General features: G+C 36.5%; 1 protein-coding gene across 1 annotated transcript; it reads left to right on the top strand.

Moving 5' to 3' along the window:
* Positions 1 to 6,933: 6,933 nt before the first annotated feature.
* Positions 6,934 to 11,486, top strand: HTR1B (5-hydroxytryptamine receptor 1B). The gene is made up of 2 exons (XM_063916849.1): positions 6,934 to 9,316; positions 10,323 to 11,486. The coding sequence occupies exon 1, from the start codon at positions 8,094 to 8,096 to the stop codon at positions 9,252 to 9,254; it is 1,161 nt and encodes a 386-aa protein (XP_063772919.1). The 5' UTR covers positions 6,934 to 8,093; the 3' UTR covers positions 9,255 to 9,316; positions 10,323 to 11,486.
* Positions 11,487 to 11,769: the final 283 nt, after the last annotated feature.

The raw sequence follows: 11,769 nt of genomic DNA, 5'->3' as shown, positions 1-11,769 counted from the left end.
TGGCTTGCCACACCCTACTGGAGACTGGCACACCCCTAAACATGGGCCCCTATCACTGCATTCCCCGGTAGTCTATTCATGCCCTAGTCCGTCACTGCATTGAAGCTTAGCTATTGTAACCCACAGGCAGCCTTATGCACTAGTTGTGAATCATTTAAGCTAACAGCTCCAAAATACAGTTGTACTTTATTTTCTATATGTGTGCTACTCTGCTAGGTTATGTAAGAGTGTGTTCAGGTGTTCTTACAGTCCAGTATGTCTTACCAAGGTAGGGAAGGAATGTTCCACCCTGCTTCTGTTTTCTTGATCATCTTGGAATGCCAGAGTGGTAAGGAAGCTTGCTCAAAACACCTTTAATAGTGCTCTTTTATTTCAGACAAAACTTATATTTTACAAAAGAACTTTTCCTAGCTATTTTCAGATACCAGCCATCACATTAAAGGTTTCTCAAAGTATATTCATTTAATTAACAAATGTCTACATATATGATACACTCAAACACAAAAATCTGTTTATTTTTCCAGAACTCTGGAACTGTTTAGATATAAATGATTATTGTACATAATTTTCAGTACGAATGCAAATGCTTCAGGTGATTAATTTCAGAGGGTAAATAGTTATTTTGTGGAGCATAAAAGTTGTATAGTATGTAGCATAACAAAAACAGTAACATTAGTCACAATAATTAACACCAAAAGCAGTTACAATATTAAACCTATCAACAATGATCACTCTTTTAACCAGAAAATACCTGCTGTTTAATTAGTTAATTACTCACTATATAATAAATATATATATATATATATATATCCAAAAAGCAGTGTGTACAGGTGCGCTGGTAATTAAAAGGTAATAGTTCTCAGTCCACAGGTAATCCACTCTGGGCTGTAGCACAGGTGTACATCAACACCGCAGAAACTCTCCTTAGAAGGCTCAGGACTCTTATAAGCATTAAATATCTAGAATAGAGAGTGAAGAGAGTAATTTTACAGGACTCGTACCCTGAACAACCCACACCGTGGGCAGGTTAGCAGATGGTATAATACATTCCACAATGGCAAAACTGCATACCGCTGACACATGGACCACGGACCTTACACCACACCGGCTGAATATTTTCCAGACTCTACCCGTCAGGACACCGCGTCACAAACTCAGGGAGCCTGTGCAGTGCGAGTGGAGAAGATCAAGCGTCTGGCAAGCACAGCATCAACATGTTTCGTAGATTACTTCATCAGGAGGCTGGCTTGTCAGACATGAAATTAAGTTTATATAGAGACTCACGGTTCTCCACAGGTGCCGCTAATTAGAGGCTCATCAGCTACTGCCAAACAGCAGCCCACAGACACCAACATTACAGCATTTTAAGCATTGTAAACATACTTTTTCTATATATAATTGTTTTTGACATGAGAAAGATCGATAAAAGCACATATATGAAACATTAAATTGTCATGCATAAAACACACATTCATATTATTAATACCACATTTCAGGTGATCCTAAAAGAAAAAGAAACTGTGTCTTTAAACAAGCTTTGATCAATCTTTAGACACTGCAACATAAAAATAAATTCAGAGGCGGGACAACCGGACAGTTTATTATACTGATCCTTACAACAGAAGGTTTTAATACATAAAAGTACTATTTAAACTACTATGCTACATCATAGATCTTCTACCCACTGATTCATACAAGTATATCAACATGTGCATTGGTAAAGTGCTTAGTACTTTCAGATGTTTAGCAGATATTTTGCTAGAACTTATCTCGTATCTATACTTCTTATAATTAACATCCCATTCAGAAATCTTAAAGGGACAGACAACCAGCATGAATTGTATCTAAAGAGCTAATTTAGAGATATAACTGATTATTTGATTATCTCTTTCTAATGTATGGGGTAATTTCATAATTTTCATTAAGCCCCCGAGGGATTAATGTGTCCAGAGATAATATCCAGAAGGTCTCCCTTCTCAATAATAGCTCTTCCCTATTTCCACCATCTTTATTGAGGGCGACATGTTCAATTCCTATGAATCTCAATAAGTATTATGATGTTCAGCAAAATGGCGGGGGATGCTGTGATTCAGGACACGATTCCTTATATTACAGGTATGTTCCAAGATTCTGATTTTTAGTATCCTTTTGGTCTTCCCTACATACTTTAGACCACAAAGGCAAGTCAGAACATAGATACAGAAAGTGGTATTACAGTTAATGAAAGAATAAATCATATTGGGATGGGAATGAATATTTCCTGAGAAAGATTTGACACCTCTTTCTGCAAGACTACAGACTTTACAGTTTCCACAATGAAAGAAGCCCTTTAAAGAGTTCAGAAAATGATCATTCCTTTCGGTCTGAAATTTAGCTAATTTACTTCTAGACACCATTGATTTGACACCTCTTTCTGCAAGACTACAGACTTTACAGTTTCCACAATGAAAGAAGCCCTTTAAAGAGTTCAGAAAATGATCATTCCTTTCGGTCTGCAATTTAGCTAATTTACTTCTAGACACCATTGATTTAACTGTTTTTGCTTTTTTGTAAATAATTTCCTTTTTTTTTTGGGGAGCTCTGGTCCAAGCACAGGATCCAGTTGTAGAATATGCCAGTTCTTTTTGGCTAAATTCACTGGTACATTTAATCATAATCGGTTGGAATTCCTAGATTTAGTTCTATCCACTGAAAATGATGGGACTACAGGTAAGATAGAAACATCTACACACTTTAAGAAAGTGGATAGCAACAGCTATTTAGAATATACTAGCTGTCATCTTCCACAGTGGAAGGATAACATCCCACTTTCACAATATACGAGGTTGAGGAGAAATTGTACATCACTATCTTAGTTTGATGAACAGGCAAAAATATACACGGATAGATTTCAAGAGCGAGGTTATCCAGAAAATTTGACTCAACTAGCAATGACGAGAGCAAGGGAGAAAGAGAGAGAGAGTCTTCTAACTTATAAGAAAAAGGAAAATGTCAGTAAGAAAATGTCTTGCCCGTTGGTAACTCAATTTAGTACACACTTCAGGGAGCTGGAAAGAATAGCCAAAAAGACCTGGCATATTCTACAACTGGATCCTGTGTTAATAATTTCCCAAAGCAAGAATAAATACATTACCATAGTAATACAATAGCGCATATAATACAAATAATGAATATAATGCAAGATTATTAACAAGGTATTAATATAGCATCAAAATTCACAGGTAATGATAGATATTAATTATTGCTATAACATAGATGTAGCATAAAATTACATAGTTTATTCAAAAGGGATATTAAATCCAGTTTTTTAGATAAAATATGTCAATTACTAATAACAAAAATATAGTATAGAAATACATAGGATACTTAAAATAAGATGTTAAATCCAGTATTTTTATAATACAAAAATAAGAAAAAAAATCTATATAAGAGGCAATGGAAATACACAGGAAAAACGTAGTGATACTTATAACAACGGTGATGTGCTCCTCTAAGAGTTCACTGAATAACTGAGAGAGGGCATAAGAGTGACTATTTATACCCCTCTGGTTAGTGACCTCACTTCCTCCTATAGTTACCTATGGAGTAATCTAATTAAGTGAATACAGGTGCAATAAGGCAGGTAGAAGAATAATTTTAACTGATTCACTGCTAGTTCCGTCCATACAATTCAAAAGTAAAACTGTGTGATCAATCTTACTTTTGAAGGGGTATACAGAGTCTATATATATGTAATATATGTATATAATATATGTAATATATATAAATATATATGTATGTACATAAGGATAAAAATTTATAGAGTCAATGTACTGATATGTGGGAATCCTTTCACAATTTGAAAGGATTCTCCACATATCAGTACATTGACTCTATATATTTTTATCCTTATGTACATTGACTTTCCGTTACCACATGTATTGTTCTATTGCACATTTTCAGTAGTGCGCAGTTGAGGAAACACTCACTTTTTGGTTTTGTATCTTGGATTAGGGGTGACTGTTTAGTGACATCCAGAGTCGACCTTGACTGCTGCTGCACAGGGCTCAGTGGTTCTCTATCTTCTTTGTTTGTGAATAGCTCAAGGAGGTTCTTCCCGACACTATTAGTTTTGCACTGAACTGAATTGAGCCCAATCTGAGTGCCAACAGCCAATTTTAGGGTTAGGTTTAGATTAGGGTTAGGCCACAGTTAGGGTTAGGGCTAGGGTTAGGGTACAGTTATGGTAAGGGTGCAATTAGGCTTATGGTACAGTTATGGTTAGGGTACAGTTAGGGTTATGGTTAGATTAGGGTTAAGGTGCAGTTAGAGTTAGGGTACAGTTAGGATTAGGGTTAGGTTAGGGTGCAGTTAGGGTTAGGGTACAGTTAGGGTTAGGGTTTGATTAGGGTTAGTGTACAGTTAGGGTCAAGGTTAAGTTTACATTCTTAGTGAATGTAAAATCACATTGTTGACTTGTTGACTGTCATCATTCACAAAGTCAACATTATGTCAATATTAACATTAAGTCAATGTTGACATTCAACATGTTGACTTTCTGTTCGTGTCAACTTTGTGAATGCTGACTTTCAGATCATGTCATTATTCTAGTGCTGACATGTTTGAATGTCGACTTTTTATACCACACCACAACTGAAAATATGCATGCAAATAATCTTATACATGTCTGGAAATACACTTCTTATCCAGATTCAACTGATACAACAGTGGACACAATATCCAGAGGCGTCACTGTTTGGTTTATTCTCAGTTCAGTATCAGGCCCTAATACTTGCATACCAAACTGTTTTGTTTCATCACAGTGTTGTCAGTTCTACCATAGATTTTGAGCTGAGCGACTGAGATTTTTATGAAAATATCAACACTATATGATAACTCTGTTTGGTGATAGAGACTGTACAAAGCCCTAGTCAATATCCAAAGTCCGTAGTTGGTAATTATCAGTGAATTTGCTAACAATAAAGAATACTCAGATTTTTACCTGTCAGTGAGAAAAAAGAGATCTGTAAAAACATGACACTAGACTAGAGATAAGTGAATTGAATTTCACGGCAAATCAGGACATTTCACAGACGAGGAAAGTTGCAAAATGATCTTTCAGTTCTGCTTGTGCTTGACAGCTTCACAGAATGTTTGTTTTGCACTTTGCAAGTTCATACTGTATATTGCCAAATATGTAGTCTGTGATTAGAACTGGGACATTGAAATGTAATTAATTCTGCCTCCTGATGTGATGGGAAGAGGATGCACTCTAGTCAGAGCAAAAAATATAGTGTCAATTCTGCATGAAACACTTCAATCCAAATTCTGCATGAAAATTTGCAAAATTTCACAGCCAACTGTGGAATGAGGCAAATATTCCGAAATGTAAAAATAAAATCTACTCATCTGTACAAGACATTTTGGCAGTACTATAGTAAATTATATACAGGTTGAGTATCCCTTATCCAAAATGCTTGGGACCAGAGGTATTTTGGATATGGGATTTTTCCGTATTTTGGAATAATTGCATACCATAATGAGATATCATGGTGATGGGACCTAAATCTAAGCACAGAATGCATTTATGTTTTATATGCACCTTATTACACACAGCCTGATGGTCATTTTAGCCAATATTTTTTATAACTTTGTGCATTAAACAAAGTGTGTCTACATTCACACAATTCATTTATGTTTCATATACACCTTATACACACAGCCTGAAGGTCATTTAATACAATATTTTTAATAACTTTGTGTATTAAACAAAGTTTGTGTACATTGAGTCATCAAAAAACAAAGGTTTCACTATCTCACTCTCGCTCAAAAATGTCCGTATTTCGGAATATTCCATATTTTGGAATATTTGGATATGGGATACTCAACCTGTATCATTATCATCACAATAGTTATATGGTGTCTAAATAGGTCAATAACTACTTGTTTTTTTTTATCCCCTGTTCCTACTGTAACCTTTTAATGTTTCTACTTTCCATTTCTGATTAGTTTTACAGTAGCATAAATAATGTGCCATATAAATGTATATTGTCAATATTATTATTATTATTTTTTTTTTTTTTGAGAGCCACGAGTAAAATGAGTTTTAATGGTTGGCAACTATGCCAAATACTAATTTAGTCAAGATCGCAGGACTTCATAACTGTGCTCTAAATAGTCTACATGGATGCCCAGCATTGTACTGTGTATATACTGCTTGTTTCACTTATTACCTCATACAAATGTGTACTTGAGAACAGTGGATCTACCTTGGTCATGTATGAGATGCAGCAACCAGAATCACACTGTGTTTCACACCTGACTGAAAATGACAGTAAGAGAGAGAATTGCCTGTGGTAACCTCCATTAATGTCAAGAAAATAGACTAATGTATTGGGGGTTTTGTTTTTTTAAATAAAACAAGGACTAAAAACATAACATGTGTTTTAAAGTATTCTGCCTTATGGACATGTACTGTTTTAAGATAAAATGTCTGTTTTTTTTAACCTTTTGTGGACAATGCAAACTACTATAGTCTATAAAAATGACAAAAATGCTTAGAGAAAAGAATTCCACCCAAAAAAAAAAAAAAAACTATGGGATATAAATAATATAAATAATAATATAAACAATACCATAATAATAAATCTACAACTTTATTGGAAAGCTGTATAGGCAACCATGAAAATCGATCAATGTTTGAGTTCTCCTTCCCCTTCAACTCTTTTGTATTGGTTGCAGTGTTATTAAGAACACTGACAATGCATACATACATACATACATACATACATACATACATACATACATACATCCCACAAATATTCAGCCGAATCACACCAAGGAAGCATGCAGAGAAGATGCTGTCTACAGTTCAGAAGCCTCCTCCACTGCACAGCTCTTTGCAGTGTTAAAAGATTCTGTTCATTTCCCTACACCCCCCTCTTCCACTCCCACACCAGCGTCTATGTCAGCTGCAGCACCGGAGGAGAAGTACTACTACTGCTGCTGCTTGGTAAAAGAGAGCACAGACAAGACAGGGGAGAGATGAACGTCAGCTTCCAGCACTGGTCCAGCTACACAGCGCTGCTCGGGTCACTCAGCTGCACAGAGGACTTTGTACAAGGATATCTGAGGCTACCTGTAAGCTGCGACGTATCACATCAGTTGTATTCTTCCAGGACAAGGAACCAGATACAATTTAGAAAGTCTGCAAGGGATCCTCACACACTTCCAGACAAGTTTTGCTTTCTGGGACTGCACCAGCAATAACTACTTTTCTGCTTAATAAGGCTGGAGAAATCAGGACGGAGCCTTGCAGCAGTCTCTCCAGGACACCTTGAATGAGCCATCACAGGGAGAATCAGACTCACAAGTGATATTTTAGGGGGAAGCACAGACTGTTGTGAATGGCAAGACAATTTATGAATGTAACAATGGATATCCTCTGTGCCTGAGAATGAATTGTACCAGCACAAATAAGGTGATTTTTAATATCGCTATCAATTTTACAATTAAATCAGCAATAATAACAGATTATTTCTATAGTAGCGCTAGGTTTGGAATTATAAAAAAGGAATGCTATATTTGTAACTGATAGTGAACTAGCTAGCTTACAATCGGAGGAGAATTCTATATCGTCTTTGCTATTATGACCGTGTGATAATGGCTATTTAAACTCTTCGATGGATTCTCAGTGGAACCTGACCTGAAAGCAGATGGTGCCATCCCTGCTAAATTAGGGTGCATTAGGTCCTCTCTCTCTCTCTCTCTCTCTCTCTCTCTCTCTCTCTCTCATAATATTTCTTGGAAGGTTCGGGCAGCATCCGGTTTTTTTTTGTTTTATTACATTTGTAATTCTTTAAATAACTTCTTGAAGTGATAGCCATTAAAAAAAAAAAAAAAAAAGTACAATAAGCACAGATTACCTTTGTATTTTTGGCCACACAGTCCAGTGTATGAAGACATGTTCTGCCATCAGGGATTTTGAACCTTTCATTTCTATCATAATGAAGGTCCATAAATGTGTCCAGTTCCCTGTAGCTTTGAGTTAGTTATTAGAAAACCCCTGGAGGTTTCATTGATGCTTTAAGCTAGCTGACTGCTGAAACTCCGTGATGGAGCCGCAGACCCATTGCCAACCAACTGCTGACAATCTGAATGTCTCTCAAACCAATTATTCCCTTGATGATGGTACAAGTTGCATTACAGGTCTGGACAGCTACGGACAGGAGTCTGGGCTGTCCTTCTGGAGCATAATCCTCACCATTATCTTGGCTCTCATTACTCTTGCCACTTTGTTGTCCAATGCATTTGTAATTGCAACGGTCTATCAGACCAGAAAATTGCACACGCCTGCCAACTATCTCATAGCGTCCTTGGCATTCACAGACCTTTTGGTGTCTATTCTTGTTTTGCCAATCAGCACCTTGTATACTGTTACTGGTCAATGGACTTTGGGGCAGATTATATGTGATATGTGGTTATCATCTGATATCACTTGTTGCACTGCTTCAATTCTCCATTTATGTGTCATAGCCTTGGACAGATATTGGGCGATCACAGATGCAGTTGAATACACAAAGAAAAGGACTCCAAAAAGAGCAGTTGTGATGATAGCTCTGGTGTGGGTCTTCTCAATATCAATTTCAATGCCCCCACTTTTTTGGCGTCAATCAAAAGTAGAAGATCTGCCAAAGTGCACCGTCAATACAGACCATGTTTTGTATACTGTTTATTCCACTATTGGGGCATTTTATTTTCCGACATTACTTTTAATTGCCCTTTATGGGAGAATCTACGTAGAAGCCAGATCGAGAATTCTGAAGCAATCTCCAAAGAGCACAGGGAAAAGATTGACAAGGGCTCATCTCATTACTGACTCTCCAGGATCTTCCTCTGTCTCCTCCACCAACTCAAGGGCTGCAGACTTGGCAAGTGACACAAGTTCCCCAGTGTATTTGAATCAGGTCAAAGTTAAAGTGTCAGATGCTCTGCTGGAAAAGAAGAAGATCATGGCTGCCAGGGAGAGGAAGGCTACTAAGACATTGGGAATTATACTTGGAGCTTACATCGTGTGTTGGTTACCATTTTTCATCATCTCATTGGTTATGCCCATTTGCAAAGAAGCTTGCTGGTTTCATCCTGCTATTTTTGACTTTTTCAACTGGCTTGGATATCTTAATTCTTTAATAAATCCAATAATCTATACAATGTCAAATGAAGACTTCAAGCAAGCTTTTCACAAACTGATTCATCGTATTAGCTGCCCATCATGATTGTAGTCCCCATATACTACATGATGCTACATGAATGCACTTGTCTGGGTCTGATAGCTCAGGTAAGATCATTTTCTCTGGTTGCAGATCATACTGTAGGTGATTGTTATTGGAAGTCTGGTAGGATGGAGGCGACCAAACGTGGCAAAGATGTGTTATAGAGGTGTGTGCACTTTGTCTGCGGTGGATCGCTCATTGGCATCCTGTACATCATATAGTCACATAATAGGAGAACATACTGTAGCATTATACATGTTTCTGCTAGCTGCGTTAGTGCCTGTACTATATGTGTTTATTGGATCGATCAGTACATTTGTTTTCCAGCTAATGGAGTTCAATCTGAGTTAACTAAACCGATTTGCTTGTGAAACATCTAATGGAGAGTCGATATACAAACTGACGTTGATCTATCTGATTTGGAAGATAGTGTAGAGCATTAAGTGGGCATCAGAGATTTTGAAAATAAACAGGACAACCCAATCAGGCAGCGTTTTGTTTATCAATTTAAAATGAGCAATGATTCATATTAACCTTGGATGTTAACTCATTTTTCGTACCTGCTATATTAATACAAGTCTGTATTATTACCTTTGATTAACTTCACACACAAACTCATTAGCTATATCCAGCCTGCCATTTGTGACTTATAACACCATTACATAATAGAAGTATGTACTGTATACTACATCGTGGTTAAACGTTACTTATAGTCCCCTCCAGGTGCCCACAAGGTCGTGATGGCCGCGTGTCTGTGTCTTCAGAGGCTACATGACCTCTTGCTGTGTGGGAAATGTGGGAAATGCTTCAAACCTAATTCTCCCCCTCTGTCCGTCTACGTGCATTATATAATTGTGCACAGTTAACGCCACTTAGCCAATGGACGTTTACTTTCATCATCGTTTTGACAACCGCTCGTCCCTTCTTAAATAATATGCATGCGTGCTTAGCGATGATCACCCATACAAATCATATAGGAGACTGATTAAAAGGATCACAGTTCTTTTTTATTATATACCCCCTTTTGACACTTCATCAATAATTCTATGAATGTTTTCCTTTTGTCTGCAGAACCCAGTCGATATTGTAAAGAATCACTACCTGAAACTCTCTATCCTGAGTTGTCAGACTCATGAATGCCGCTGAGCACAAACGTCAATACATACTGCCATCCTACTGTTCAGCTCTGCATTTCACTGCTATGACTCTAGCAATGATGCTGCTTAAATTTTCACTCATGTCAAATGCAAAGAGTTCATCTTCAGATCAATACTTACAATTGACATCTGGATTGGAAAATTTACTTAGACTAATATTTCTATTGTTTGATTTTCACTTTTATTTAATTTACACCATTGCCTTTTTTTGGGCATAAAGGATTCTGGGCAATTCCTTCCATGCGCCCTGTCTGGGGTGTACATACAGTAGTTGTTATGTTTTTTGTCACTAGTATTGATGTGTCTATATGTATGCTTGTACTTTATTTCTGTAGAGGAAAAGGTTCATATGATTTTAAAGAAATGCTTTAAAGATGTGTTGCAGTTTGCAAGTTGCCCATTCATCTCAGCTTTTTTGGAAAACTTGGTGTGCAGGAGTGTGCCAAGGCTAAATTGGTGTTCAACCAATCAATCTGAATCACACAGCAGTCATATATCCTTACAATGTAATGTGGGTGAATACTGTATGTATTAATGTATCATCTATTTGATGGATATGTAACAGAATGATCTGCCCTTTAATTGACTGCTATCTGCCTTTTATTGTAATGTGAAAATATGAAAGTATTTTCAGGAAAGTCAAATGATGTATAACAATAGTCTACTTTTAATACTGAAGTATAAAAAACACATAGTATTTATAATTAAACTATAAGTGATGCACACCCCTTCTTTACCAAGCACAGAGAATGTATGGTTTTTTGCTTCTATAAGAAATAAACCTACCTAAAATGTATTTTATTGTACACTGTCCACAACTTCAAATGACTTTGTTTCCAAAAAGTCATTCACATGCAAAATAAATGACTAGAATTCTGAATCAGATCAGTTTATTTTATTATTAAATGTATTAATTGTCACTGGAGAGTATATAAATGTATTTTATAGCCATGGGCACTGTGCAAAAGGTCTAATTCAGAGAAGCCATAACATTGAATGACACTCGTTAGAACTGTTGTGATATAACTGTGTTAGATGTCTTCATCTGTACTACCAAGGACAAGTATGTTGAATGAGTAAACACAGATTCAATTATTATTAAATATAATAAAAAAATATTTTTTAATTTTTTTAGTAGAAATTTATTCTCTATTCTACCCAGTGGAGTAATATGGGTTACAGTGAAGTGTGTTCAAATCGATAAGTGCCATTTTTTGTATGGCGGCTTGAATGACAGTAATTGGTATATGCTTTTTACATCATCTTAGAACACCTCAGTCATTCTTTTGTAGGCTGAAATAATTTTCTTGAGAATGTAGTCTCTATATTTGCAAACATGATGTCACTGGAGGCTCAGTGAT

Source organism: Pseudophryne corroboree, chromosome 4 (assembly GCF_028390025.1).
Source record: "Pseudophryne corroboree isolate aPseCor3 chromosome 4, aPseCor3.hap2, whole genome shotgun sequence".
In the NCBI taxonomy this organism is placed as follows: Eukaryota; Metazoa; Chordata; class Amphibia; order Anura; family Myobatrachidae; genus Pseudophryne; species Pseudophryne corroboree.
This window is presented reverse-complemented; position numbering and strand designations above follow the sequence as displayed.

What these genes read in the sequence shown, in the direction of transcription:
- HTR1B (XM_063916849.1), top strand. Translation starts at nt 8,094, where the DNA reads ATGGAGCCGCAGACCCATTGCCAACCAACTGCTGACAATCTGAATGTC.